This window comes from Armigeres subalbatus, unplaced genomic scaffold (genome assembly GCF_024139115.2).
Source record: "Armigeres subalbatus isolate Guangzhou_Male unplaced genomic scaffold, GZ_Asu_2 Contig307, whole genome shotgun sequence".
In the NCBI taxonomy this organism is placed as follows: Eukaryota; Metazoa; Arthropoda; class Insecta; order Diptera; family Culicidae; genus Armigeres; species Armigeres subalbatus.
In genome coordinates this window covers 19,248-46,081 of record NW_026943050.1, presented here as the reverse complement: position 1 = coordinate 46,081, position 26,834 = coordinate 19,248, and the positions used below count along the sequence as shown (strand labels likewise).

The following is a 26,834-nucleotide window of genomic DNA, read 5'->3' as shown; positions in this document are numbered from 1 at the left end:
GAACGTGAAACACAAAAAGAACTAAGATAGAAAAACAAAGTAGGAAAGCGAAAGCGACCCGCTACATGTTGGTTGCCAGGGCGAACAAGGTGTTCAAAGTATCACAGGTCTTTACTGCAGCTGCCAATTTTGTTTAAAACGCAACCATCGCTGCAGCTTCGACATAATCTGTTGCGCTGCTGTGTTCACCGCATTCCAAATATCCTTGTCCCGGCACATCCTCTCGATAAGGTTTCCCGGGGTCAAATCCATGCCTCTGACGAGCAGCATGTCGTTTCGCTCAATATTGAATCGCGGGCATGCAAACATCACATGTACCGCCGACTCCACCTCGCCTACGCATTCCGGAAAATCCGCAGATTCTGCGAACCCGAACCTATGCAAAAACTTCTTGAAACAGCCATGATCACGCGGTATGCGCTTGCGACCCGTAGACACATCAGCCGGTGTACTCTGATCAATTTCATTGTACCTGGCCTCTAGTGCCTTGTGTGGTTACGGCAGACAAGGGAACCACCTCACAAAGAATAACAACTAGAGTTCCCTCTCGATGCTCTGCCGACCAGCTCCTGAATGTTCCGATCCAAAGCACCTCCTGGACTCCTGCTGACCAACCAGCATCCTACCTTACGTGGCTGATCCATGATCCCACTGCGCCACGCGACTTAACGGCCGTTCCATGATCCCACTGCGATAACGTCGACGGCCATAACATCCCACTAAGATGGAGAACGGGAATCGTTCCTGGGTCCATAACCTGTAGGAAGGGAACCCCCTCACAAAGAATAACAACTAGAGTTCCCTCTCTACACCACGGCAGGCTACTGACTGATACTTCTGCCAGTAGCTGCCGTTCTCTTTATTCAACAATAGGTATCTACAATACATCCATAACAATATTCCTTAATATACCCAAGAGCAACTACAACCAACTGGCGCCTCCTACCCATCTTCGATCTACAGCGAAGCGTCGTATACTACCTGATATTCCAACACCTTGGACCACGCTGGTGCGCCGTATCGGATAATAGACAACGCTACTCCCGATATAAGCATACGCACCTCCGATCTGTGCGTGCGCGAACGCGTCCAAGACAAAAGAGTTTCTCTTGCTGATATTCTGCTTTACGAGTACTTGGACGCGCTCCGCATCGCTCGATGCGTCAGTATGTCATCGCCCTAACTGCCGTCATCAAGCGAATAATATGCACTTTGAACAAAACTCGCCTCGACTCAATCTTTCCTTCTATAGTGCTTTACGAATCAATAACAATTCTTATCAATAATTGTGGCTTGAAAGCAGCTTACACTGATGATGGCCAATCGATGGCACTTTAGCCGCCACCATTGCATATTTATACTCCGCTGCGCTGCTGTAACGACCGTAGCACACAACCGAGAGTCCGAATGTTGCGAGAAAATTTCGCTTGAGTGCTGCTGATCCTAACGATGACAACCACACGACCAATCCCGCCTCTTTGTTAATCGATATGAGTGCGAATATTATGCAACGTACACACCAGTTAAGCAGTTTGACGAACATTGACTCCGCCCCCAAGAAAACGCTTCGGTTGCTGCTTTGTTTGAACGTGTGTGAAGTTGTTCGAACAACCATTTGACAGTTGGCGGCTCGGTTGGAAAAAAATAAAACGGTTTGATTTTGGTTTGAGTAGTCGGAGGCGGAGTCAAGGTTCGCCGAACATGTTTGAGCATTTGTAGTGAAGTTGCACAAACCCCATATATTTTTTGATGGTTGGTGTTCAAGTTGGGGCTTCGGTCGTTCGTGTGTGATATTGTTGGTCGAATAAATTGATTGTTCGTGCCGCTGTTGGTAAAACTTGATGGATGTTTGAATAAACGCGAGGTGGAGTCAATGTTGGTCAAACTGCTTGACCGTGTGTACGTTCCATAAAACTCATCAAAGGGGCGGGGCTAGAGGGTTTACTTTTGTGGTTATTCTGCGTCTCGTATGAGTCGACAATATTGTCTATCCGGATTAAATTTATTACGCTTTTTATACCGAAGTTGGATTTTTCTCCAGCTACAGGCAACTTTCCCAACTTCGGAAGTAGTTCGCTATTTATCATCAGACTAAGGCCGGAGTGGCCTGTGCTGCACATAAAAGACATCTCCATTCAGCTCGGTTCATGGCTGCACTTCGCCAACCACGCAGTCTGCGGAGGGTCCGCAAGTCGTCCTCCACCTGATCGATCCACCTTGCCCGCTGTGCACCTCGCCTTCTTGTTCCCGTCGGATCGTTGTCGAGAACCATTTTCACCGGATTACTGTCCGACATTCTGGCTACGTGCCCGGCCCACCGCAGTCTTCCGATTTTCGCGGTGTGAACGATGGATGGTTCTCCCAACAGCTGATGCAACTCGTGGTTCATTCGCCTCCTCCACGTACCGTCCGCCATCTGCACCCCACCATAGATGGTACGCAACACTTTCCTTTCGAAAACTCCCAGTGCGCGTTGGTCCTCCACGAGCATCGTCCAGGTCTCGTGTCCGTTGAGAACTACCGGTCTTATAAGCGTTTTGTAGATAGTCAGTTTGGTACAGCGGCGAACTCTATTCGATCGGAGCGTCTTGCGGAGTCCAAAGTACGTTCGTTATCGGCGGACACCAGTGAGCCCAAGTACACGAATTCTTCAACCACTTCGATTTCGTCACCACCGATAGAAACTCGTGGTGGGTGGCTCACATTGACCTCTCTTGAGCCTCTTCCTATCATATACTTCGTCTTCGACGTGTTGATGACTAGTCCAATCCGTTTAGCTTCGCTTTTCAGTCTGATGTAGGCTTCCTCCATCCTCTCAAAGTTACGTGCCATGATATCAATGTCGTCGGCGAAATCAAATAACTGGACGGACTTCGTGAAAATCGTACCACTCGTGTCAATCCCTGCCCTTCGTATTATCCCTCCAAAGCGATGTTGAATAGCAGACACGAAAGACCATCACCTTGCCGTAACCCTCTACGGGTTTCGAAGGGACTCGAGAATGCCCCTGAAACTCGAACTACGCACATCACCCGATCCATCGTCGCCTTGATCAACCGTATCAGTTTATCCGGAAATCCGTTTTCGTGCATTAGCTGCCATAGCTGGTCCCGATCGATTGTATCATATGCGGCTTTAAAGTCGATAAATAGATGATGTGTGGGCACGTTGTATTCGCGGCATTTCTGCAATACCTGACGTATGGCGAACACCTGGTCTGTGGTAGAGCGTTCACCCATAAATCCCGCCTGGTACTGCCCCACGAACTCCTTTGCAATTGGTGTTAGTCGACGGCATAAAATTTGGGAGAGTACCTTGTAGGCGGCGTTCAGCAATGTGATTGCGCGGTAGTTGCTACAATCCAGCTTATCGCCCTTTTTGTAGATGGGACACACGACACCTTCCATCCACTCCTGCGGCAGAACCTCATCCTCCCAAACCTTGGTAATCACCGAGGTAATCACCCAGTGCAGCGCTCTAGCCAGTGCTTCACCACCGTGTTTAAACAGCTCTCCTGGTAGTTGGTCAACTCCAGGGGCTTTGTTGTTTTTCAGCCGGCCGATCTCCTCCTGGATTTCCTGGAGATTCGGAGCCGGAAGTCGCATGTCCTGCGCGCGTGCTCCTAGGTTCATTACCATACCGCCACCGTTGTCTGCTATATCGCCATTCAGGTGCTCTTCGTTGTGCTGCCGCCACCTTTGGATCACCTCACGCTCGTTTGTAAGAAGGTTCCCGTTTATGTCCTTACACATATCGGGCTGTGGTACGTGGTCCTTACGTGAACGGTTTGGGGGCAGCAGGGACTATGTCCAAGGGCTTGACGATCCCTCCCCAGGCCATCTGCGAGTTGTGGCGCCTGCCTAGGATGTGGTGGGGTTTGACAGTGGGCCCTGTTAAACCTCTATAAAAAGCTGCATGTATCCGCAAGTAGGCTCCGCCAAAGCGACCGTGTGCCGCTCAAAGCGCACAAGCCCAAGTCCTGGTGTTAGGTGGGACGCTAAACAGCCCTGACACGACGGCCCTCCGACGAGGCAGGAGGTTTGCGCAGGCCCAATAAGCCGCCTTTAAAAACGACTCGATACAACCGGCAACGACCTAGGCGACGTATAAAGGATCACGATTGGAAGCTTGGAACATGGAACTGCAAGTCGCTAGGCTTCGCAGGTTGCGACAGGATAATCTACGATGAATTACATCCCCGCAACTTCGATGTCGTAGCGCTGCAGGAAATCTGCTGGACAGGACAGAAAGTGTGGAAAAGCGGGCATCGAGCGGCTACCTTCTACCAAAGCTGTGGCACCACCAACGAGCTGGGAACCGGCTTCATAGTGCTGGGAAAGATGCGCCAACGCGTGATTGGGTGGCACCCAATCAACGCAAGGATGTGCAAGCTGAGGATAAAAGGCCGTTTCTTCAACTATAGCATCATCAACGTGCACTGCCCACACGAAGGGAGATCCAACGACGAGAAAGAAGCGTTCTATGCGCAGCTGGAGCAGACATACGATGGATGCCCACTGCGGGACGTCAAAATCGTCATCGGTGAAATGAACGCTCAGGTAGGAAGGGAGGAAATGTATAGACCGGTCATCGGACCAGATAGTCTGCATACCGTATCGAACGACAACGGCCAACGATGCATAAACTTTGCAGCCTCCCGCGGAATGGTAGTCCGAAGCACTTTCTTCCCCCGCCAGAATATCCACAAGGCCACATGGAAATCACCTAATCAAGTAACGGAAAACCAAATCGACCACGTTCTAATCGACGGCAAATTCTTCTCCGACATCACGAACGTACCCACTTACCGCAGTGCGAATATTGAATCCGACCACTACCTCGTTGCAGTATGCCTGCGCTCAAAAATCTCGACGGTGATCAACACGCGTCGGAGTCGTCCGCCGCGGCTAAAAATTGGGCGGCTACAAGACGGTAGACTAGCCCAAGACTACGCGCAGCAGCTGGAAGGGGCACTCCCAACGGAAGAGCAGCTAGGCGCAGCATCTCTCGAAGATGGCTGGAGAGATATTCGATCCGCCATTGGAAGCACCGCAACCGCTGCACTTGGCACGGTGGCTCCGGATCAGAGAAACGACTGGTATGACGGCGAATGTGAGCAGTTAGTTGAGGAGAAGAATGCAGCATGGGCGACATTACTGCAACACCGCACGAGGGCGAACGAGGCACGATACAATCGGGCGCGGAACAGACAAAACTCGATTTTCCGGAGGAAAAAGCGCCAGCAGGAAGATCGAGACCGTGAAGAGACGGAGCAACTGTACCGCGCTAATAACGCACGAAAGTTCTATGAGAAGTTGAACCGTTCACGTAAGGGCCACGTGCCACAGCCCGATATGTGTAAGGACATAAACGGGAACCTTCTTACAAACGAGCGTGAGGTGATCCAAAGGTGGCAGCAGCACTACGAAGAGCACCTGAATGGCGATATGGCAGACAACGGTGGCGGTATGGTAATGAACCTAGGAGCACGCGCGCAGGACATGCGACTTCCGGCTCCGAATCTCCAGGAAATCCAGGAGGAGATCGGCCGGCTGAAAAACAACAAAGCCCCTGGAGTTGACCAACTACCAGGAGAGCTGTTTAAACACGGTGGTGAGGCACTGACTAGAGCGCTGCACTGGGTGATTACCAAGGTTTGGGAGGATGAGGTTCTGCCGCAGGAGTGGATGGAAGGTGTCGTGCGTCCCATCTACAAAAAGGGCGATAAGCTAGATTGTAGTAACTACCGCGCAATCACATTGCTGAACGCCGCCTACAAGGTACTCTCCCAAATTTTATGCCGCCGACTAACACCAATTCCAAGAGAGTTCGTGGGGCAGTACCAGGCGGGATTTATGGGTGAACGCTCTACCACAGACCAGGTGTTCGCCATACGTCAGGTATTGCAGAAATGCCGCGAATACAACGTGCCCACACATCATCTATTTATCGACTTCAAAGCCGCATATGATACAATATTATCGGGACCAGCTATGGCAGCTAATGCACGAAAACGGATTTCCGGATAAACTGATACGGTTGATCAAGGCGATGATGGATCGGGTGATGTGCGTAGTTCGAATTTCAGGGGCATTCTCGAGTCCCTTCGAAACGCGTAGAGGGTTACGGCAAGGTGATGGTCTTTCGTGCCTGCTATTCAACATCGCTTTGGAGGGAGTAATACGAAGGGCAGGGATTGACACGAGTGGTACGATTTTCACGAAGTCCGTCCAGTTATTTGGTTTCGCCGACGACATTGATATCATGGCACGTAACTTTGAGAGGATGGAGGAAGCCTACATCAGACTGAAAAGCGAAGCTAAACGGATTGGACTAGTCATCAACACGTCGAAGACAAAGTACATGATAGGAAGAGGCTCAAGAGAGGTCAATGTAAGCCACCCACCACGAGTTTCTATCGGTGGTGACGAAATCGAGGTAGTTGAAGAATTCGTGTACTTGGGCTCACTGGTGATCGCCGATAACGATACCAGCAGAGAAATTCGGAGGCGCATAGTGGCTGGAAATCGTACGTACTTTGGACTACGTAAGACGCTCCGATCGAATAGAGTTCGCCGCCGTACCAAACTGACTATCTACAAAACGCTTATAAGACCGGTAGTTCTCTACGGACACGAGACCTGGACGATGCGCGTGGAGGACCAACGCGCACTGGGAGTTTTTGAAAGGAAAGTGTTGCGTACCATCTATGGCGGGGTGCAGATGGCGGACGGTACGTGGAGGAGGCGAATCACGAACCACGAGTTGCATCAGCTGTTGGGAGAACCATCCATCGTTCACATCGTGAACATCGGAAGACTGCGGTGGGCCGGGCACGTAGCCAGAATGTCGGACAGTAATCCGGTGAAAATGGTTCTCGACAACGATCCGACGGGATCAGGTGGAGGACGATTTGCGGACCCTCCGCAAACTGCGTGGTTGGCGAAGTGCAGCCATGGACCGAGCTGAATGGAGAAGACTTATGTGCAGCACAGGCCACTCCGGCCTTAGTCTGATAATGAATAAATGAACTTTTCTTATAATCGACGATTTTTTTTAGTGCATAGAATCTTCTGGTAAACTTTGAAGGATAAGCCATTTTTATTCATGTCGTCCACTTGAACACGTTTTCGACTTTGAATGTATTTAAAGCAGATGAATGAAATATTTGAAATGAGAATTCTTCCTATGTTTGAAATGCCGAACAGCACCTGAAACGCATCAAATTGCAAAAGTTTTGCATTGTAAGACAGTTGTAATGATCGACTAAAGATACTAAAGACCTAAAATCTGTTTTCCATCAAGATCTGTTAGCCCGGGTCTTCCACGCAAGGCTGAATCACATAAGGCTGAAAACTCGTAAGGCTGAACACGAAAGGCTGAAAAGTAAAAATCTCACATAAGGCTGAAATAACAAAAGGCTGAAACTCGAAAGGCTGAAAAATCGTGAGAAAAAAATATTAGTGGAAGAATTCACATTTGACGTTAAAAGGAGCATAAACTAAAATGATCCGCAACCTTCTTGTGACTTTTTGTTGTCTTTCAATTTATATACAGAATTCTTATATTGTAGTCTATACAGCTCATAACATTTTGAGGTACTGTCGTCGGGGGTGACAATGGGTCAAATGGGGTTGAGAATGGGTCACTGAATGAATGCTTGTAGAATGCATTGAATGTATCTGAGAGCAAGAAGACTAAAATATAAGAGATCTTTTTGAACGATTTTTCTCTACGACCTCAAGACTGCCGGTGAGAGCGATGACCCATTCTCACCCCAGACCCATTGTCACTCCTTTTTTCTTCATTCTTGTGTTTTCTTCTTTCTTCCTTCTTCATTCTTCCATCTTTATCCTTCCTTCTTCCTTGTTTCTTCTTGCATCACCGTTATTTCTTCTTTCATCTTTATCTTACTTTTTCTTTCTTCCTTCTTCTATGTTCTTTCTTCAATCTTTCATCTTTTTTCCTTCTTCCATCTTCCGTCTTCATTCTCTCTCCTTCCGTCTTCTGCCTTCTGCTTTCCTCCTTCCTTCGTCTCTGTGAAATTTTTATTCTTTATTCTTTATACTTTATTCTTTATACTTTATTCTTTATTCTTTATTCCTCATTCTTTATTCCTTATTCTTTATTCTTTATCCTTTATTCTTTATTTTTCATTCTTTATTTTTTATTATTCTTTATTCTTTATTCTTTATTCCTCATTCTTTTTTCCTTATTCTTTATTCTTTATCCTTTATTCTTTATTTTTCATTCTTTATTTTTTATTATTCTTTATTCTTTATTTTTTATTCTTTATTCTTTATTTTTTATTCTTTATTCTTTATTATTTATTCTGTATTCTTTATTCTTTATTCTTTATTCTTTATTTTTTTATTCTTTATTCTTTATTCTTTATTCTTTATTCTTTATTCTTTATTCTTTATTCTTTATTCTTTATTCTTTATTCTTTATTCTTTATTCTTTATTCTTTATTCTTTATTCTTTATTCTTTATTCTTTATTCTTTTTTCTTTATTCTTTATTCTTCATTCTTTATTATTAATTTTTTTATTCTTATTTATTCATTATTCTCTATTCTTTATCAATTATTCACTATCCAACCACTCAACATAGTTGGTACAACATATCGTATGGTTGGGATTCATTTCATCCCATCAATTTCAGCCTTTCGATACGTTTCAGCCTTCTGATACTTTCAGCCTTTTGAGACTTTCAGCCTTTTGATACTTTCAGCCTTTCAGGATTTCAGCCTTTTGAGTTCAGCCTTATGAGCATTCAGCCTTATGTGTTTCAGCCTTTCGTAGGACACCCGTTAGCCCACCAATATTATAAAGTATTCAAATGAAAATAAAAATAGAAATATCTCAAAATACAAACGAGTTTTTGGAATATGAGTCTTTTCGGGAATTGAATCAAAAAGGATTGAAGGTCTTAAAATACCTGCCAAAGCGGTCACTGCTATTGCCTGAATATCTGCGAACATTGGTAGCTCTGCTGTTCCACCACAGACACTAAATTTTTAATTCGACTTCACAACGCTTACCGACGTTTGGACCTACTGAATAAACGAACGATAGATATAAACTGGTTCTTTGTCTCGCCTCTCTTCAACACGTGTTGGAATGCACTGTATTCTTAAACTTCAATAGGAAAATAAATAGTGAGATGATGCTAGTAAAAAAATGTAATTGATACCCCAAAATCCGTTATCATTAAATTTAAAAAAAAGACAATTATTTCAAAATATTTTAGTATGCTTATTTGGAAAATATTTGGCTTTTTCAAGGGGTCGAATGGACCAATGAATGGTCAAGGCCCTAAATGGACCGAAACGTCGGGAAAAGATTAAAAACATAGTTTTCAATTTCCTCCAAGACTGCGAAGCCAAATATTTCCCAAATAAGCTCAATACTACAGTCGAGCGAAAAAGAATATTTTAGTATGTTCATTTCCCGGGAAATTGGGGAAACTGATACATAAATCCCGGGAATCGGGAATCCCGGGAAATCGTTTCCGAGAATGGAAGCCCTAGTCTCAATGCGCTTTTCAGCGCTCCCGTGGTGGGACGTTATATTGTCAGCTTCAGTATTGAACTGAGCCTGACGATATGACCAAATTTACACCGTTACACATTACTACAACCAGAGTGTCTAAGATATCCTAACGGCTGAAGGAGGTGGGATTGATAAAATGCACGTAGTAAACGGCAAACAGTTAAGTCAAGAGTAATTCCGACAAAGGCAATAATAAATGTCTACATTTATCTAAACACAACAATGACAATTGAGGGTTCTAACTTGTAGTGAAAGCTTTCTTTCTTCCCATTTCCTCAGAAAACTATTTTTTTCGCATTAAATATTTTACTATTGGACTAACTGTTTTACATGACGATTTGATGAGTGCATAATCGTATTTCGGATAAGAAAAACAGATCAAAAATTTAAGTAGAGATTTTTTTTCACATTAGGAAAAAAAAAGATAGAATAATATGCCATGGAAAAACATTGAATGCATAATAAAGGTTTATCATCTATACACAAAACTGCAACTACCGAAGATCTCAAAAAATAGTACCAAAAACATACACATCCATACCGTTAAGTTGCACGGCTAATAACTTCACTTTAAACGTCTGGTTGCCATTCGAATTGGCCTTCTTCCTGGGGGCATATTCGAACCACCACCGGTGCCGATGCTAAACATGGGGGCACCTCCGGGTGCTGCTCCGTTTGGCATAGCGAATGGACCTCCTGATACTGCTGTTGCAGCAGCGCCACCGGTGAATGAGAATGCAGTTGGAACGGCGGCACTAGGAGCGTTGCCAGCGGGGTTCGAACCGGCGGAAAAGTTAAACGCAGGCGCCGATCCTCCGCCAGGCCCTCCAAATATTCCGGCACCACCAACTGACGGGGTTGATGTGGTTTGACTAGGCGTACCGAACGCAAACGGCTTAACGGTCGCCTGATTATTATTATTAGTTGCGCTGGTATTGAAGGAGAATGGAGTGTTGCCAGTGTTACTATCGAATGCTGGCGGAGGCATAACAGAGTTGGTTGCGTTCGAAGCGACACCAAAATTGAACGCAGATGCACTGGCAGCAACTGGTGCTGCCGTTGAATTCGATCCCGCGGTAAAACTGAAACTGTTAGATTTATTAACACTGCCAGCCGGAGTAGAGGAGCTTACACCAGAGCTGTTGTTACTGCTGACAGTGGCATTACCGCCAAATGCAAAAGGTTTATTGGTCGTTGGTGGCACTGTCGCTGCGGAAGCACCGAAAGAGAATGGAGCGGATGCTGGGGAAGTAACACTGGATTGATTGTTGTTGGAAGTGCCGCCCCCGAACAGGCTTGTTGTTGACGCTGCCGGTGTTGAATTGGTCCCACCAAAAGGCGATGTAACCGTGGAGGATCTACCAAATACGGCGCTGGTATAGAGGAGAAAAAAAATAGAATTAAAACATGTGTACATGTGGAAAGCAATTCTATAGTTGAATTATAATGTAATAATTGAATAAGCACAAAATATGAAACAAAAATTGTCTATATGAAAAACTTACCTTGAATTAGCGGCTGTGGCTGACGATCCGGGCCCGGCACCAAACATTGGGGATGCTCCAAAGCCAGTAGCCGTCGATGTCGCGCTGGCAACGGAAGCACCGAACGCAGGTGGGCTGGTGGCGGCACCAAATACCGGAGCCGGGCTGGTACCGAACGAAGGTACCGAAGCGAAACTCGGCACAGAGCTCGCGTTTCCACTGTTAATCCCGCTTCCAAAGACGTTACTGCTGTTGGCCGCCACTGGGGCTGCTGTCGTGACTGTGACCGGTGCTGATGTGGCGGCATTTCCGAACGAAAACGCCGCGGTGTTATTTCCAGAACCGAACGAAAAACTGGAACTCGCAGATGGCACCTGACCAAATGTGATTGGTGTATTAGCATCAACGGCTCCTCCAAAAATGCCCGCAGAATGTGGCTTTACCGTGGAAATGCTTGAAGTGGATACGCTTCCGAATGGTGGAGGCGCCGTTGTTGGTGGAGCGTTCGGTGCTACGAAGGATGAGGCTGCCGTAGTGGTCGTTGCGGTTCCAAACAAGGGAACAGTAGAAGTCGTCGTTACGGTTCCAAACGAGGGAGCGATAGAAGCCGTGGTAGCAGTAGGGACTGAACCAAACCCGAATTTCGGTGCCGCGGAGGACGCACCGAAAATAGGTGCTGCCGTCGCCGGTGTGGCAGCAACAGATGACGCTCCTCCGAAAGAGAATGCACTTGTGGTTGTCGTCGTGGATGCCGCTGCAGTTGTAGCTTTCAGAATGCTACTTGTTCCGAAAGAGAAACCACCAGGAGTTGGAATGTTGGTGATTGTTGCTGATGTTGAAGCGGGTGGTGTCGCAGCAATGGTTCCAAACGATGAAACTGCAGCGGATTCAGTCGTTGTTCCCGCTGTAGGTGATAGTGGTTTAAAAGCACTAAATCCAGAACCACTGCCGAAGGTAGGAATAGAGGACTGGGCGATGCTCAACGTGTTTTGAGGACTGCCTGACGATGCGTTTGTAGAAATAGCAGGGAGAAGCGAAAAACCACTTTTTGGAACGTCCTGTTTGGATGTCGGAGCTGGTGAGAAGTTAATTAAACTTGGAGTAACGGAAGCCGTTTTTGTTGTGGTGATCGTTGATTTCGGGGAAGTTGAGAAACCAAATCCGGAAGGTGTCGCCGGAATTGGAACTGATGTAGAGTTAGCTGCCGGTAAAGTGTATGCAGGAGGAGCATCGGACTTCGGGGCGTTAATACCTGGAGCAGCTGTGGTTCCAAACGAAAAAGTAGCTTTCTCTAGAGGTTTGGTGTCCGCTGAGGTTGATGCAGGTTTGGTCGGTGTTTGGAAGCTAAAAGTAGCATTGATGTCCGTTGGCTTGGTTGGTGTTCCAAAATTGAATTGTCCCGTTGATTTTGATGGTTCGCTTGATTTAACGATTACCGGCTTGGGAGGTTCAATTTTACCTAAGCCAGCATCCTTGATGGGTTCACTGATCAAAGCTGCAATCCCGCTCGGTTTCGGGACAGTCACTTCCGATCTCTTTTCCTCTACCTTACCCAGTGACGGTTTTAAAGCATCAACTGTATCTTTCGCCACAATTGGAACATTAGTTATAGGTTCTGGCGGTTCCTCTTCATCGTCATAGTCCTCGCTGAGGCAACTAAGAATCAATGATAGTTTTGACTTCTCAACCTGCCGTAAAGCTGCCTTATCGCTGTTCAAAATCGGCGACTTTTGCTTCGGCTTTATAAAACTAATCCGGCCTCCCAATTCTTCGTCATCATCCTGCTCCTCATTATCGCTCACCACTTGCCTGACCAATGTATCGTCATACTTCTTGTTGAATAGAGTAATCTTCGGCTGAGAAGGTTTAGGTTTAATCGGCGGCATAATTTCTGGCACACTCCTAACTATCTGCGGCAACGATGTAGATTCTAAATTATTCAAAACTACCGACTCTCGTAATTCGGCTTTTCTATCGGCCACCACTGTGGCATTCGAGCCAAAGGGCGTTCCTACATTGGTTGCAAAAGTCTGATCCATGTTCAGCTCACGTGGCTTCGAAGAAACGGGCTCTACCCTTTTCGGCGTGCTCATAACCAAACTGGAACTCAATGAACTTAAAATATCATTATTTTTGCTGCACAATCGTTTCTTCTGAAGCTGCTGATCTCCAGATCCTTTTGAAGGTGGCGACGCCGATGAAGGGAGTTCTCTGGCACGTTTTGTTCCACCTCCGCCTCCAGAATCTACCTCTGACAGTTCCTTGCATTGCTTTTTAATTCGGTCCGCATCCAGCTCTTCGTTGTTGATTCTCTTTCGTGAAATTTCCTTTAAAGCATCCAGCACGCTCTTGGTCGGAGCTACATCCAGTTCAGCCGTCGGAGCTATAACTCGATTCTCTGCGTCGATTTCATCATCCGGTTGGGAACCTCTGGCCAGTTTCATATGTGGCTCCGCTGGAATCAACAGCGAACCGGCTCTCAAAATGTTGGATCGAGTGTTGGCTTGAAAGACGGACTTTTCCGGTGGAGCGATACGAACCGACGTCACGGAATTGTTCCGCCGAGGCGAATACTTGATTTCGGTTTTCTTCAAGTGCACTACAGGAATTGACCCGGTTTGTTGTATAAGCTAGTCATAGATTGACTTTTTATTCAACGGAGATTGTGTCCTGTCATGATACTTCACCAATCGATTGACCAACCCTCGACTTTGAGCATCGGTGTAAACTCTGAAACGGTAAAATAATTATTAAAAAAATTACAAACACTCATTGCAGAAAATGTTTTTTGGTTCTGGCAAATGTAATTTTTGAAATAACTATAAATTTTTTTTATATATTTTGCTGATGTATAACAAACTAACCAATGTTTGCATAACCCGCTGCCATCCCTGTCACAATTCGATAGTTAAAAATATTCATTTAAAAAACTCACTGAGGATCAATCCGCCCAAATCCGGTCAATTTAGATTTCCGCTGCTTCTGAAGGTAGTCTTGCTATTAAACAGCGGCGAAGTTGGTTTCCGCTTCACGCTGGCCATTCCTTTTGCCGGACTGGTAAACAACCCACTTCTGTTGTTGCTTGGGCCTTCTAGATGTGTCGATTCCGCCACCGGACTGCTAAGCGTTCGGCTCAAATTAACCCGCTTAGATCGCTGAACGACGTGAACTTGCTGCGATTGTGATTCATTGCCTCGGTGAAAATCCGAACTAGAAAATTCATATTTTACTTATCGCATATCAAAAACGTTTTCAAAAACAAACATCAACTATTCCTAACCTCAAATTCTCTTATAGTAACAGACTCACCTCAAGGAATGCTGTTGCAACATCAACTTTTTACCTTGACCCCTCACAGCGACCGTCGGCTGCTGGAAACGAAGTTTCAATCACAGGTTCCCAGTGTTTTCCTTTCGAGGTTTACCACACTACACTAGAACCGCACTTCCGCTAACGGAGTTCACGGATTAGTCACTGCTTATTACCAATTGACAGTTAATTTCGAGATATTTTATTTTACTAACAAAAGTAACACAGAGAAACAAAGTCCGCTCCCGAGTTATAAACTCCTTCGCGGTTTGTCGCGGTTTGTCAAAAAAGCTAAAAAAATATGTCATTTTTGTGCAAAGATGACAGTCATTGACGAGCGTCATTGATTTGGGGAGACCCTATAACTATACACTCAAAAAAATATACACGCTACTATGAAGTGTTTTGCACTTTGATTCGCCCCTGCACTGTGCCACCAAAGTACTCTTTAATGGGTAAAAAAATGCCCATTATGAAGTTAAATAGTTCAACTCATTAAAAGAGTAAACAGCGTTTACTCATTAATGAGTAAAAGACCTATACGTCAGATTGAGGAGTAAATTTTACTCATTATTCGAAACGTCAAGCTACCAAGAATGGGTACTTTTTACTCTTGTTGATCAACAAAAAATCATTTATAATTTCAATTAAGTATTATGTAAAATTAAAACAAGCGACTCATTTACATAGGGTGCATGGAATAATCTTTATTTAAGCATATTTTAATAGTAGTAATAATATGGTTACCGGGCTCCGAGTCCCACACTAGATTTTTTCAATTTTTAGGACCAAATTTTCTTTATGAAGTCTCTCTCTTCCCGGTTCTACCACCGTCAGTCAAAGTACTCCCAGCGGCTGTCTCGACGGTTATTCCAGACAGTGGTGGTCAGTGCAAAGGTTATTCCCAACGTTATTCGATTGCTATAGTATACGGGAAATAATCAGTTAGATTAGAAAAGCACTGAGAGTATCAAAATTACCTTGAAAAATTCATCCTCCGGATGTTGAATCACCAGAAGCCGGATGACTAAACAAATAAGCACCGCACAGGATCTCCAGGAACCGAATGTAAGCAACATATTGATCCTATCACGGAGTGTTTTATAAGTACCGGTGGATGTTCCGCAGCAGTCTAGCTTTTGTCCGAATCGCTTGGTACATACTTCGGGGTCTACCTTGGGTCTACCCCAATCCATTCGGGTTATGAGGCATGTGTACATAAAGAGCTCAAACTCCTGGTTCTTGACAGCGTTTGTGAACTGAAATAGATATATAGTTTATTTTAATATTTCAAATATCAATAGAAAAAACAAAAACTCTTACCATTCTTCCGCCAACAGCTTTTTCCATCGTTTGTTTGAAACTGAACTTGTTTTTCACTCTTTAATGAGTAAAAACATGGAACATGGAAATGGGCATAAAATACGCATTATTGTCAAAAATAAATTACCCATTATTTTGACAGCTCCATATATCGGCAAAAAATGTTCATTTTTTACTCTTTAAAGAGTATTCCTGGGTTTACAGTGTGGGTGGTGCGGATAGAATCGATTTGGTTGTCAAACTGAAGCCAAAATTTGCTATTGTGCCGGAGCCAAACATTGAAGATTGTGGTTATGTTCGTTTCTGATCTAATATTGAGAAGTATTGTTATTATTAGGTAAAAAATAAAAATTAACTAATTAATTATAATTAATTATTTTAGAGCGTCTTAGGGGAAATGCTACAAGGTTAAAATACTATTATTCTTCCATTTACTTCCACTATTAACTTTTTTTTTATGTATCAACAAGCAGATACACTGTGCCACCAAAGTACTCTTTAATGGGTAAAAAAATGCCCATTATGAAGTTAAATAGTTCAACTCATTAAAAGAGTAAACAGCGTTTACTCATTAATGAGTAAAAGACCTATACGTCAGATTGAGGAGTAAATTTTACTCATTATTCGAAACGTCAAGCTACCAAGAATGGGTACTTTTTACTCTTGTTGATCAACAAAAAATCATTTATAATTTCAATTAAGTATTATGTAAAATTAAAACAAGCGACTCATTTACATAGGGTGCATGGAATAATCTTTATTTAAGCATATTTTAATAGTAGTAATAATATGGTTACCGGGCTCCGAGTCCCACACTAGATTTTTTCAATTTTTAGGACCAAATTTTCTTTATGAAGTCTCTCTCTTCCCGGTTCTACCACCGTCAGTCAAAGTACTCCCAGCGGCTGTCTCGACGGTTATTCCAGACAGTGGTGGTCAGTGCAAAGGTTATTCCCAACGTTATTCGATTGCTATAGTATACGGGAAATAATCAGTTAGATTAGAAAAGCACTGAGAGTATCAAAATTACCTTGAAAAATTCATCCTCCGGATGTTGAATCACCAGAAGCCGGATGACTAAACAAATAAGCACCGCACAGGATCTCCAGGAACCGAATGTAAGCAACATATTGATCCTATCACGGAGTGTTTTATAAGTACCGGTGGATGTTCCGCAGCAGTCTAGCTTTTGTCCGAATCGCTTGGTACATACTTCGGGGTCTACCTTGGGTCTACCCCAATCCATTCGGGTTATGAGGCATGTGTACATAAAGAGCTCAAACTCCTGGTTCTTGACAGCGTTTGTGAACTGAAATAGATATATAGTTTATTTTAATATTTCAAATATCAATAGAAAAAACAAAAACTCTTACCATTCTTCCGCCAACAGCTTTTTCCATCGTTTGTTTGAAACTGAACTTGTTTTTCACTCTTTAATGAGTAAAAACATGGAACATGGAAATGGGCATAAAATACGCATTATTGTCAAAAATAAATTACCCATTATTTTGACAGCTCCATATATCGGCAAAAAATGTTCATTTTTTACTCTTTAAAGAGTATTCCTGGGTTTACAGTGTACGTATTTCGTTTCCTACTTGGAAACTTCTTCAGTGTTTGTTATCGACTGAAGAAAAACATTGCTCATTAACTTTAAATATGGTGTGTAGGTAGAACTGTAGGTAAAAATTAGGGCACGTCGCTTGGACCGATTCGTCGTCGTCCCGTGGGTAGTAATCTAAACAGCCAGGTATATCCGTTTCCTTGATCTTTGTTAAGTAAGTTTATTTGTTTTTGTTTGTAAATTTCTAAGCTTTCCGCTACGTCAAGTTTCCAAGGATTTTGTATTTGTCTGAGAAGTGATATGTTGTCTTTGGTTAATTGATGATCTTCGTTAAATATATGTTCAGCTACTTTAGATTTGAAATGATAATGTATACCCTTTTCAGTGTCTTTGTTTGCTTTAGTTACTTCTGCCAAATGTTCTTTGAACCTCGTGTCTAGTGTTCGTTTTGTCTGTCCTATGTAGATTTTGTCACAGTGTGGGCATGATATTTTATAAACTCCAGATTTTCCTAATGCGTCAACGGGATCTTTTGTGCTTCCAAGTAGTGTCTTCAGTTGGTTGTTCCTGCTACTGAAAACTAATTCGATACCAATTTTCTAAATTTTGAGCGTAATGGTCTGGTTATATTATGGTCAAAATTAACGGATACTCGTCATAATTCATTTGTTATTGGTGATAATGTAGTTAATGATTTTCTGTACTGGGTTTTCTATGTTTGTCTATAATAGCTTGAATAGTTCTAGTTGAGTATCCGTTTAGTCTAGCTGTTTCAAAAATGTAATTTAATTCTTTCTGTTTCCTGTGACGCTCAGCGGAAAAGTCTCGAGTCTATGTATCATGTGTTTGAATGCGGCTGCTTTGTGTTGGTGTGAATGGTTTGAAGTGTTGGGTATAACTCTTTGTGTGTGTGTGGGTTTTCTGTAAATTTCGAAATTCATTTGGTTTGATTCTATAACTATTAAAACATTCAAAAGGGTAATTTCCCGTCTTTCTCTTGTTCACAAGTGAACTTGATATCCCTGTGTGCGTGCACTGTTAATGGCTTCTAGGATTGATGGAAGTGCGTCTTTCTTGATGATGCTAAAGATATCATCTACATATCTCCACCATCGTTCAGGAATGATCTCTTTTTCCTTCAAATCCTTTTCAAGATTAGCCATGAACAGTTCACACAAGAAAGGGGACAGGGGATTACCCATTGGTGTTCCTTTTGTCTGCTTGAAGTATTCTCCTCTGAATATAAAAAAGTTATCCTTTGTGCAAAGTCTTGTTAATTTTAAATATGTGCGTACTTTTGTCTTCCAAGTTGCGTCTGATTTTTGTTTAAGTAACCAGTCTTCCAACAAGATAATAGCTTCTTTTACGGGTACACTGGGGAACAATGCAGCCACATCAAATGAAACCATTATCTCGTCTTCTCCGATATGTCCTGAATTTTGTAAATTGTCAATAAACTGTTTTGTGTTTTGTACCTGTCTAGTGTCTGTCTGTGTGTGTGTGTGGAGTGTTTGGAATATCTTTGACTAACCGTTTTGCTATTTTGTGAGTTGGAGATCCTTCCGCAGATATTATTTCTCTGATTTCGTTTCCGGGTTTGTGAATTCAGGGCTGTCCTCTAATTCTAGGCAAAGTTGGGTTGGAAATTTTAAGTCGAGGCAAATTTTCAAATATGGGTTTACATTCTTTGATGGTTTTATCTACTTTTTTCACAATATCTGTCAAGGGATCTTTTCTTTGTTTTCTGTATGGACCATTATTAAGTTTTTCTATCATAAGGTTATCGTAATTAATTTTATCTAGAATGACAATTGCATTACCTTTGTCGGCTTTTGTATAGAAAACTGGTTTTTCTTTTAATTCCTTAATAATGTTAGTCTCGTGTGTGTTGGGTGTGTGTTCTAGTGTCTTTAATGTGTCTTCTGTAAATGTCCTAGCTGTGCCAAATTTCCCTTGACCAGAAAAACACAGCTAGGACATTTACAGAACATTAAAACTGAACACTAAAAAAAACAAACTAAATTAATTAAAAGAAAAAATTCTAAAGAATAAATGAAATCTATTAGTACGATAGAAAACAATACAGAAAACAAAATCTGAAATTATTGAAAAGTAGATCAAAAAGAATTTGAAAGTAGGAAATCACAGACAAATACAAGAAACAAATCAAAGTTCAAACAAGCAACACAGGATGAAAACAAAAACATGAACAAAACAGTGGACGAAATGAAATTTCAGGAAAAATTTACAAAAGACAACTAAAGTCTAATCATTAACAAATGAAATATACATCAAGAGTGAAACAGAAAAATTCAGATACAAAAAGATCAAAAACTACATATCTGCTTGTTGATACATAAAAAAAAAGTTAATAGTGGAAGTAAATGGAAGAATAATAGTATTTTAAAAATTAACTTTTTTTGAGTTTTGTATTCTTTGAAACAAATATTCTCACATTATATTTCGAGTGGAAAATTAGTAGGAATGCAACTAAAAAGCACTCGTTACGAAATTTCTTGAGATTCAGCAGCTGATTGTAGCATGAATGTATGTAAACAATCGTTAAGTCATGTAGAGTCTAGCGCATTTGTGCGCCTTCATTTAGCGTGGAAAGAGAAATTCGAAGAGCGGGAAATGTTTGACAGCCGAGTAACTGCAAAATAATTTTGTTTGTGGGAGTGATTTCAAAATATCCCTCTACTCGCTTGAGCGCAGAAAAGCGGTTCGAGCGGTTCTATCCGCAGCACCCAGATTCGCCCTATAGGGGTAATAACAAGGGGTGGGCGCTGAGCACAATTCGAATTGTGTTCATTTAAATTTTTGCGCCACGGTGTGCCGCAATGTGCCACATTTTGTGATTGACAAAAGTACTGATAAAGCGACAAAGTTTGGCAACACTGTTCGAACATAAACATTAGACTTCTGTCAATAGAAAGAAACAAATAGAAAACAAAATCTAATTTTCACCACTCCAGTTCGGCTACAACGTTTCAAAAGGACGATATTGCTTTTGTAAAGAAGTGCTCCCGCATAGTTGTGGACCATTAAATTACTGTCTCCTATATAATTAAAAACCATTCCAAACAATACTTGTACAACGGTATGAATCACCTATCGCAACCATACGTCCACACTATCCCAGATTGTTTGAACAATACGATAAATTGTTTTCCACCAATTTACAATATGTGGTAAGGGCGGTTAAGTTATGTTACTATAAAAAATCGATCATTTTCTCGAACAAAATTTTTCACATATTATACAGCAGAATGTTGGGATATCATCCACTTTAGAAGCTTCGAACAATAAGTCTTATTTTGAAGTTATAATCGAAACATATAAGGAGAATCTGTGCGACGGTACCCCTTGCGATTAATTTTTACTTTAGATTTTTTTGTATTTTCTTTAAATTTAATAATCATTTATAACTACGAACGTATTGTTTTCAAAGTGTATATATTAATGAATGTTCTAAATAAAAATAAAAACATCACGAATAATTTAAATCGGAGGACAGATATCACATCGAAGGAGAGATAATAAAGCGCACAAGAAACATTACCTTGAAAGCTAGCCCAAAATCATTATCCAGTCGGCCGTTGAATACGCAGCCTGTATATTAGATCTCGTGTTGGCCAATCTTATGCAGATCCTTTCGATCCTTGTTCCGATCATTCATTTGTATCGAATACCAAGCAGTATATTTCATTGTCTCTCTGATCATTTAGATTATCTAGAATTAAATCAAATCTGTAAATTACCAATGATTTAAATGCAAATTAATCGAACTTACCATTATCAATTTTATTCGGTTGAAAACAAGCTTACTAACAACACATTTTTGCAGCTCTGGCACAGGGTGTATACAGGAAAACGGGACTTTGGAAAATAATACGATGCACGGAATGAAAAGTGTCAGAATCTGTTGATAATTATTACAATTATTCATCAACTATACTCTGAACTTTAACTATATGCATCATTGTGCAAGTGATGTAGTTCATAATCCAATACGCAAAAGGAATTATGGTCTCAATGTAAATGAACAGCAACATAAATGTTAACGGTGTGTATTAAAATGAGTTTATTATAAGTACATTATACAAAAAGGTTATTTACTATGCGGGATTTCTCTCGTTGCTTGTGGGCTCACACACGCAATCGAATGGCAGCAGCGTATTCTATCATTTCATTAAATGGCGCAGGATTGCATTGGTGCGCACACATTAGCCCACCAGTGACGGAAGAAGCTTTTGTTTACAAAAGCGGTTTCACCCTTTTCTAATGAAGATGCCGAATTAATCGGAGGTGAAGAGGTGAAAATGTTCATATCGTCCGAAAGGCGCTTCAAAATTATATCAACGCCTTTTGGATATTTGTGAAAATAATTCATCATGAACTGCAGTGTCGGAAGTAATTGAACTAGCGCCTCCTCGCACCGTCTTAATGGACCCATTTTTAAGCAGACCATCATCCTGGCTGCTGATTTAGTTCAGCAACGGCCGGCATAATCAATGGTATTTCCAACTATTTTACTTTCTTCGCGTGTGAAACTCGAGAAATGAAATAACTTTTCAGGGAACTCCATTTTCAAATTGCGAATAGAACAGGAGTTTGCCAAAGATTTAAGATTTACGGTCTGCTCTAGAATCAATGATCTTCTGGCTGATCTGTCGAATCCTTTCGCCCATGCAAGCTAAAACCACCAACAGATAGATTCATAATTTTGATCGTTTTGATATCGGGTGCCATCAGTCTCAATAAATTTATGCATCTGGTTCGCATAAAAACAAATGATTTGCTCCGAAAAACTAAGCTGTTCATGTCTAAAGAAACAAAAAATTTAACAATGGGATGTTTACTTTACATGTTTGGAAAAAGCGGGAAAAGAATGACAGTAGTTGGCAAGGTTGCCGATTTCTGACATTCTGCCAATGTCAATGTCGAAAGTGTGCCACACTGTGCCACAATTTATTAATTTATTGTTCCTTGTTGGTCAATAGTGTTCCGACACATGGCGAAAAAGTTTGCTTGGAACATTGTGCTCAGCGTCCCACCCCTTGGAATAATATCAACAATATCATAGTACCCATTAATGGGTAAAGTCAACCGTGCATGTGAAACTCGAGTGCAAAACACTTTCAGAAACTCATTATGCCACATATAGCATCAACCGTCAAACACTTTCGATTATTATTATTATTTATTCAGACTAAGGCCGAAGTGGCCTGTGCGGTATATAAGAGTCTTCTACATTCGGCTCGGTCCATGGCTACACGTCGCCAACCACGCAGTCTACGAAGGGTCCGCAAGTCATCTTCAACCTGATCGATTCACCTTGCCCGCTGCGCACCTCACCTTCTTGTGCCCGTCGGATCGTTGTCGAGAACCATTTTCACCGGGTTATTGTCCGACATTCTGGTTACGTGCCCGGCCCACAGCAGTCGTCCGATTTTCGCGGTGTGTCATATTTGTTCACTCCAAATAATCTAAACGTTGTTTCTACCGAGGGGCGATTCACTGATGTCGATGATTGAATCTTAAATACTCAAAGAAAAATAATGCAAAAAATACCAATACAGTAGACGTTCGATAACTGCAATGCTTTTTAACTGAAATTCGATAGTTGCAACAGTTTTGCAGTTATCGGACCGCCAAACTTCAAACTGATGTCAAACTCAATGACAGCTGCATTGCGCTGCACATTTAGATGCACTTTTATTGCATCTGACGTCGATTGACAACCGTTTGACGTCTAGAATGCGTTGCAGTTATCGAACGGCATTCGTTAACTGAAAAGTAAACATTTTGCAGTTATCGAACGGCTACTGTAATACACGAAAATATTATCAATTCGTTGCAAAACCGAATTATAGCCGCTAACAAAGTTGGATTTTTCTCACAATCCATACGTTAAACCTAACTTTGGAAGTGGTGCGCTGTTTTCATTTGGTGATGTGCTATACAGCACACTACTTCCGAATTTAGGTTTAACGTATGGATTGTGAGAAAAATCCTTGGAAAAATCCAATTTCGATAGCGGCTATAATTCGGTTTTCTACTGAATTTATAATACAAATAATTCACCGAAATGTATTATTACACGGTAAATTTGAAAATAAGTTTTTAATGCAAAAAATACACTGAAATACATAAAAAATCACGATTTAAAAAAAAAAAGGATCTCGAGAAAAAATAATCGCGAGATTCAATATTCGGAGAAAAAATACTAAATTTCGTATATTATTACACAGAGCACTCAACATTCTGGTAAATGCAACAATTTGTACGCCGCAGACGCGATGAAAATAAATCAAAACCTGTCACTCAGTGTCACACAACTAGAGCAAAAACAAGCCTATTCCATCAATTTTATTTTATTCATGGTGTCTTTGAGTTGTGCTATGGACGCCAATAAATAAAGTGTCAGCTGAAAAAAAGTGAAAAGCTAGGGGTTTTCTGCGCTCCGACTATTGTCGGTATACATTTGTATTAACTAGCCACAAAGAGTGACTTTCTTTCGGATTCAACTTCGTCCTGTAGGACGACGCTATATCGGAATTTGTTAAGTTAATAAATTTCGTGGAAAACGAAATCCAATGGTCGTGTTTGATTTCCGACCCATCGATAGGCTTTGCGATGATTTACAAATTATCTACTTTGCCGTGCTGCCATGTTATCAACGGAAAAGATATCGTCAATGGGCAATGCGGTATTCGTTTGAAGAAGGTACATGTTTGTACTGGTCATCAAGAGAAAAGCCAGTTGTTTGTGGGAGGTTAAACAACCCAAGTTTTCTTTTCGATGAAGCACCATGGTACTGCTCTTATTCACGGATTCTGTATAGGTTTCATGTTTTCTATTTTTATCAGCCATGTGTAAAAAACTTTGGGCTAAAATGTGACCGAACAGCGATTGAAATCTACTCCGAGTCCTAGTTCAATAGGACAGATTATAAAATTCATCCATCTACTTCCATTATATGTACGCATTTCGATACCTATAAATATATGTACTGTGTAAGCTGAATGAAATTTCAAATAAGTATTCATTGTAATTTCTTGTATTACACCGGTTGAGACATGTCATGCATCATGCATCATTTCTGCAGCATTCTAAATATATATTTCTTGAATTTTACAATAGATTCACAAAAGGCATCCCAAAGACCATTTAAAACTGGATTAACAAAAACTGAATCATGTTAAAACGCGTTTTTAGCATTAAAGCAAGTGTAAATAATGAACCCTCAAAATATATTCTGAAATATTAATACATCGATTTCAATACAGTATCCCCCCGCTTATCCGGACCTCGCTAGTCCGACGACTCTTTAGTTCGGATCTCACCAATTCGGAATTTTCCGGATTAAAAAGTATCAACACCCATTTAAACATATTATGCTGTCAGTTTTCAAATTTATGCTGTGATTTTGTTTTGGTTCGTTTGTATGGATTTGACAGTCGGATTAACGAGAGAAAACCCGATAATCCGGCCATACATTTGTCGGATCAGCGGGGATATACTGTACACTTATTTTAAAAAATACACTTAAGTACAGTAGCCGTTCGATAACTGCAAAATGTTTACTTTTCAGTTATCGAATGCCGTTCGATAACTGCAATGCACTCTAGACGTCAAACGGTTGTCAATCGACGTCAGATGCAATAAAAGTGCATCTAAATGTGCAGCGCAATGCAGCTGTCATTGAGTCTGACATCGGTTTGAAGTTTAGCGGTCCAATAACTGTAAAACTGTTGCAACTATCGAATTGCAGTTAAAAAGCATTTCAGTTAAATGACTTGCAGTTACCGAACGTCTGCTGTACTAAAATACACGAAAAAATACATTAATTCACAAAAATGCATTATTGCACCCAATACGTATAAATGCACGAAAAATACATCAATACGTGATCAAATACGTTGGCCTGAATCGAAAATACACAAGTGAATCGCCCCTCGGTTTCCACCTGAATTTTCAGGTACATTTTACGTGCACACGTAACTGCAAATGCTTCAAAAAATTCAGGAGAAACTTACGTGTCCGATGAATTCTATCCAAAACTCAGGTAGAACTTACCTGATTTTCACGTGGAATGAAAATTCTATCGTAAAATCAGGTAAAAGTTACGTGAATTTCAGGTGGAAAAAATCTACGTACTTTTTCAGGTGGAAACAATGTGCAGATTTTTTTGGGTGTTGTAGAAAAAAAATTGAGCATTCAATGATGAACTGATGACGATTTGATGATTGTTTGTGCTTCCCGTGTCACGACCTTAAGGCCACCCCAGGGATGCCAGATTTGAAGACATGTCTTCAATTTGAAGACATTTGAATCTCTGTGAAGACATTTATTTCAAGAAGACATTTTGAAGACTTTTCAAAATATTTGAAGACTTATCTTCCTATTTAAAGGTACTTGAAGACAATCAATAAGCTAGTGATGAACTTAATTTTAAAATTTAAAAATCACTTAAATAAAGGAGAAAAACCAACAATAAGCCAGTGAAAAGAAAATATAATTTCATTACTAACTTATAAATTCTGTGACTTCTATATGCAGAGAATATAAATATTACAAAAGTTATACATAATAAACTAATGTCCCGGACTAAAAATCTTATACGCCAAAACACATTTAAGGTTCCCCCAGACCTAAGTGATTTTATCGCCGCGACGGCGACAACTAGTCGCCGCGATTCTACCGTTGGGTCGCTGCAGGCAATGTTCTATTTACGCTTCCATACCAATGGCGACAGAATCGCTGTCGCCAAGCGCTAGAATCGCGTCGCGACTGTCGCATCGCGTGTGTTTGGGGGAACCTTTACACTAGCCGGTTGATAAGGTTGATAACTGCAACACATTTTAGAAGTCAAACGTGCTTTTTTTTAGTTGTGTGCTGGTTCAAAAATTTGCGATTGCAGCATTCGTTTAAATTTTCCTAGGTGGCGGTGGCATTTTCGACATGTTTCTTAAAAAGGTATTTCGATCATTACATCAGAACGCAATGACCGATCTAATTTAATCTAAACGGCAAAAAAGACAGAATTCTACAATCACTTGATTAAATCTATTCAACTGTTGGGCTAGAACATTTTTTTTAATTTCTTCATAATTCATCTGATCTTTTCGGCACAGAGAAACAGACATCTCACTTAGAACAAAATGTAATCTAAATCATCGTCACGGAAACATTGCCTTTCAATGCTAAAATCACTGAGCGTGGTCAAGCCGCAACCAAATGGCGGTGGTGCGCAAAAGTCAAACACTAGCAAAATTCATCGAAGCGCCATAGGGGGCCGATTAATCACCTACAAATAAAAAATTAACAACCGTTAAAAAGGTGAACGATGGAACGATGAGTCAGACGTCTGTTTCTCTGTGTAATCGGTATTTCCAGAATACCCGTCGAGAATGAGAATGGATTTTGAAGAACTCTTCGAATTTTCTGAAAGTTTTAGAAATATTTTTTAGTGAAAAATCGTTTTAAAAAATAATTTCCCGTGAAATAAGGAGCATGGGGAATTTCTTGTAAAATTCAAGAGGATTGAAATTGAAAATTCTTTCCAAAGTATCTTCGAAATTAATAATATTCACCG

General features: G+C 41.4%; 3 protein-coding genes across 3 annotated transcripts; all 3 read right to left on the bottom strand.

Annotated features, from left to right (window-relative positions):
- Positions 1-9,839: 9,839 nt before the first annotated feature.
- On the bottom strand, positions 9,840-14,247 carry LOC134203975 (mucin-2-like). Its single transcript, XM_062678810.1, is given in 7 exon segments — positions 9,840-10,926; positions 11,059-13,645; positions 13,648-13,687; positions 13,689-13,767; positions 13,973-14,000; positions 14,003-14,179; positions 14,182-14,247. Coding segments are annotated over 7 exon segments (3,765 nt in total). The 5' UTR covers positions 14,228-14,247; the 3' UTR covers positions 9,840-10,118.
- An 803-nt stretch (positions 14,248-15,050) lies between these two features.
- Positions 15,051-15,806, bottom strand: LOC134203970 (uncharacterized). Its single transcript, XM_062678808.1, has 3 exons — positions 15,670-15,806; positions 15,327-15,605; positions 15,051-15,267 (listed from the first exon to the last, which is right to left on the bottom strand). The coding sequence occupies exons 1-3, from the start codon at positions 15,694-15,696 to the stop codon at positions 15,214-15,216; spliced, it is 360 nt and encodes a 119-aa protein (XP_062534792.1). The 5' UTR covers positions 15,697-15,806; the 3' UTR covers positions 15,051-15,213.
- A 617-nt stretch (positions 15,807-16,423) lies between these two features.
- On the bottom strand, positions 16,424-17,179 carry LOC134203969 (uncharacterized). The gene is made up of 3 exons (XM_062678807.1): positions 17,043-17,179; positions 16,700-16,978; positions 16,424-16,640 (listed from the first exon to the last, which is right to left on the bottom strand). Exons 1-3 carry the CDS (start codon positions 17,067-17,069, stop codon positions 16,587-16,589), a joined length of 360 nt encoding a protein of 119 aa, XP_062534791.1. The 5' UTR covers positions 17,070-17,179; the 3' UTR covers positions 16,424-16,586.
- Positions 17,180-26,834: the final 9,655 nt, after the last annotated feature.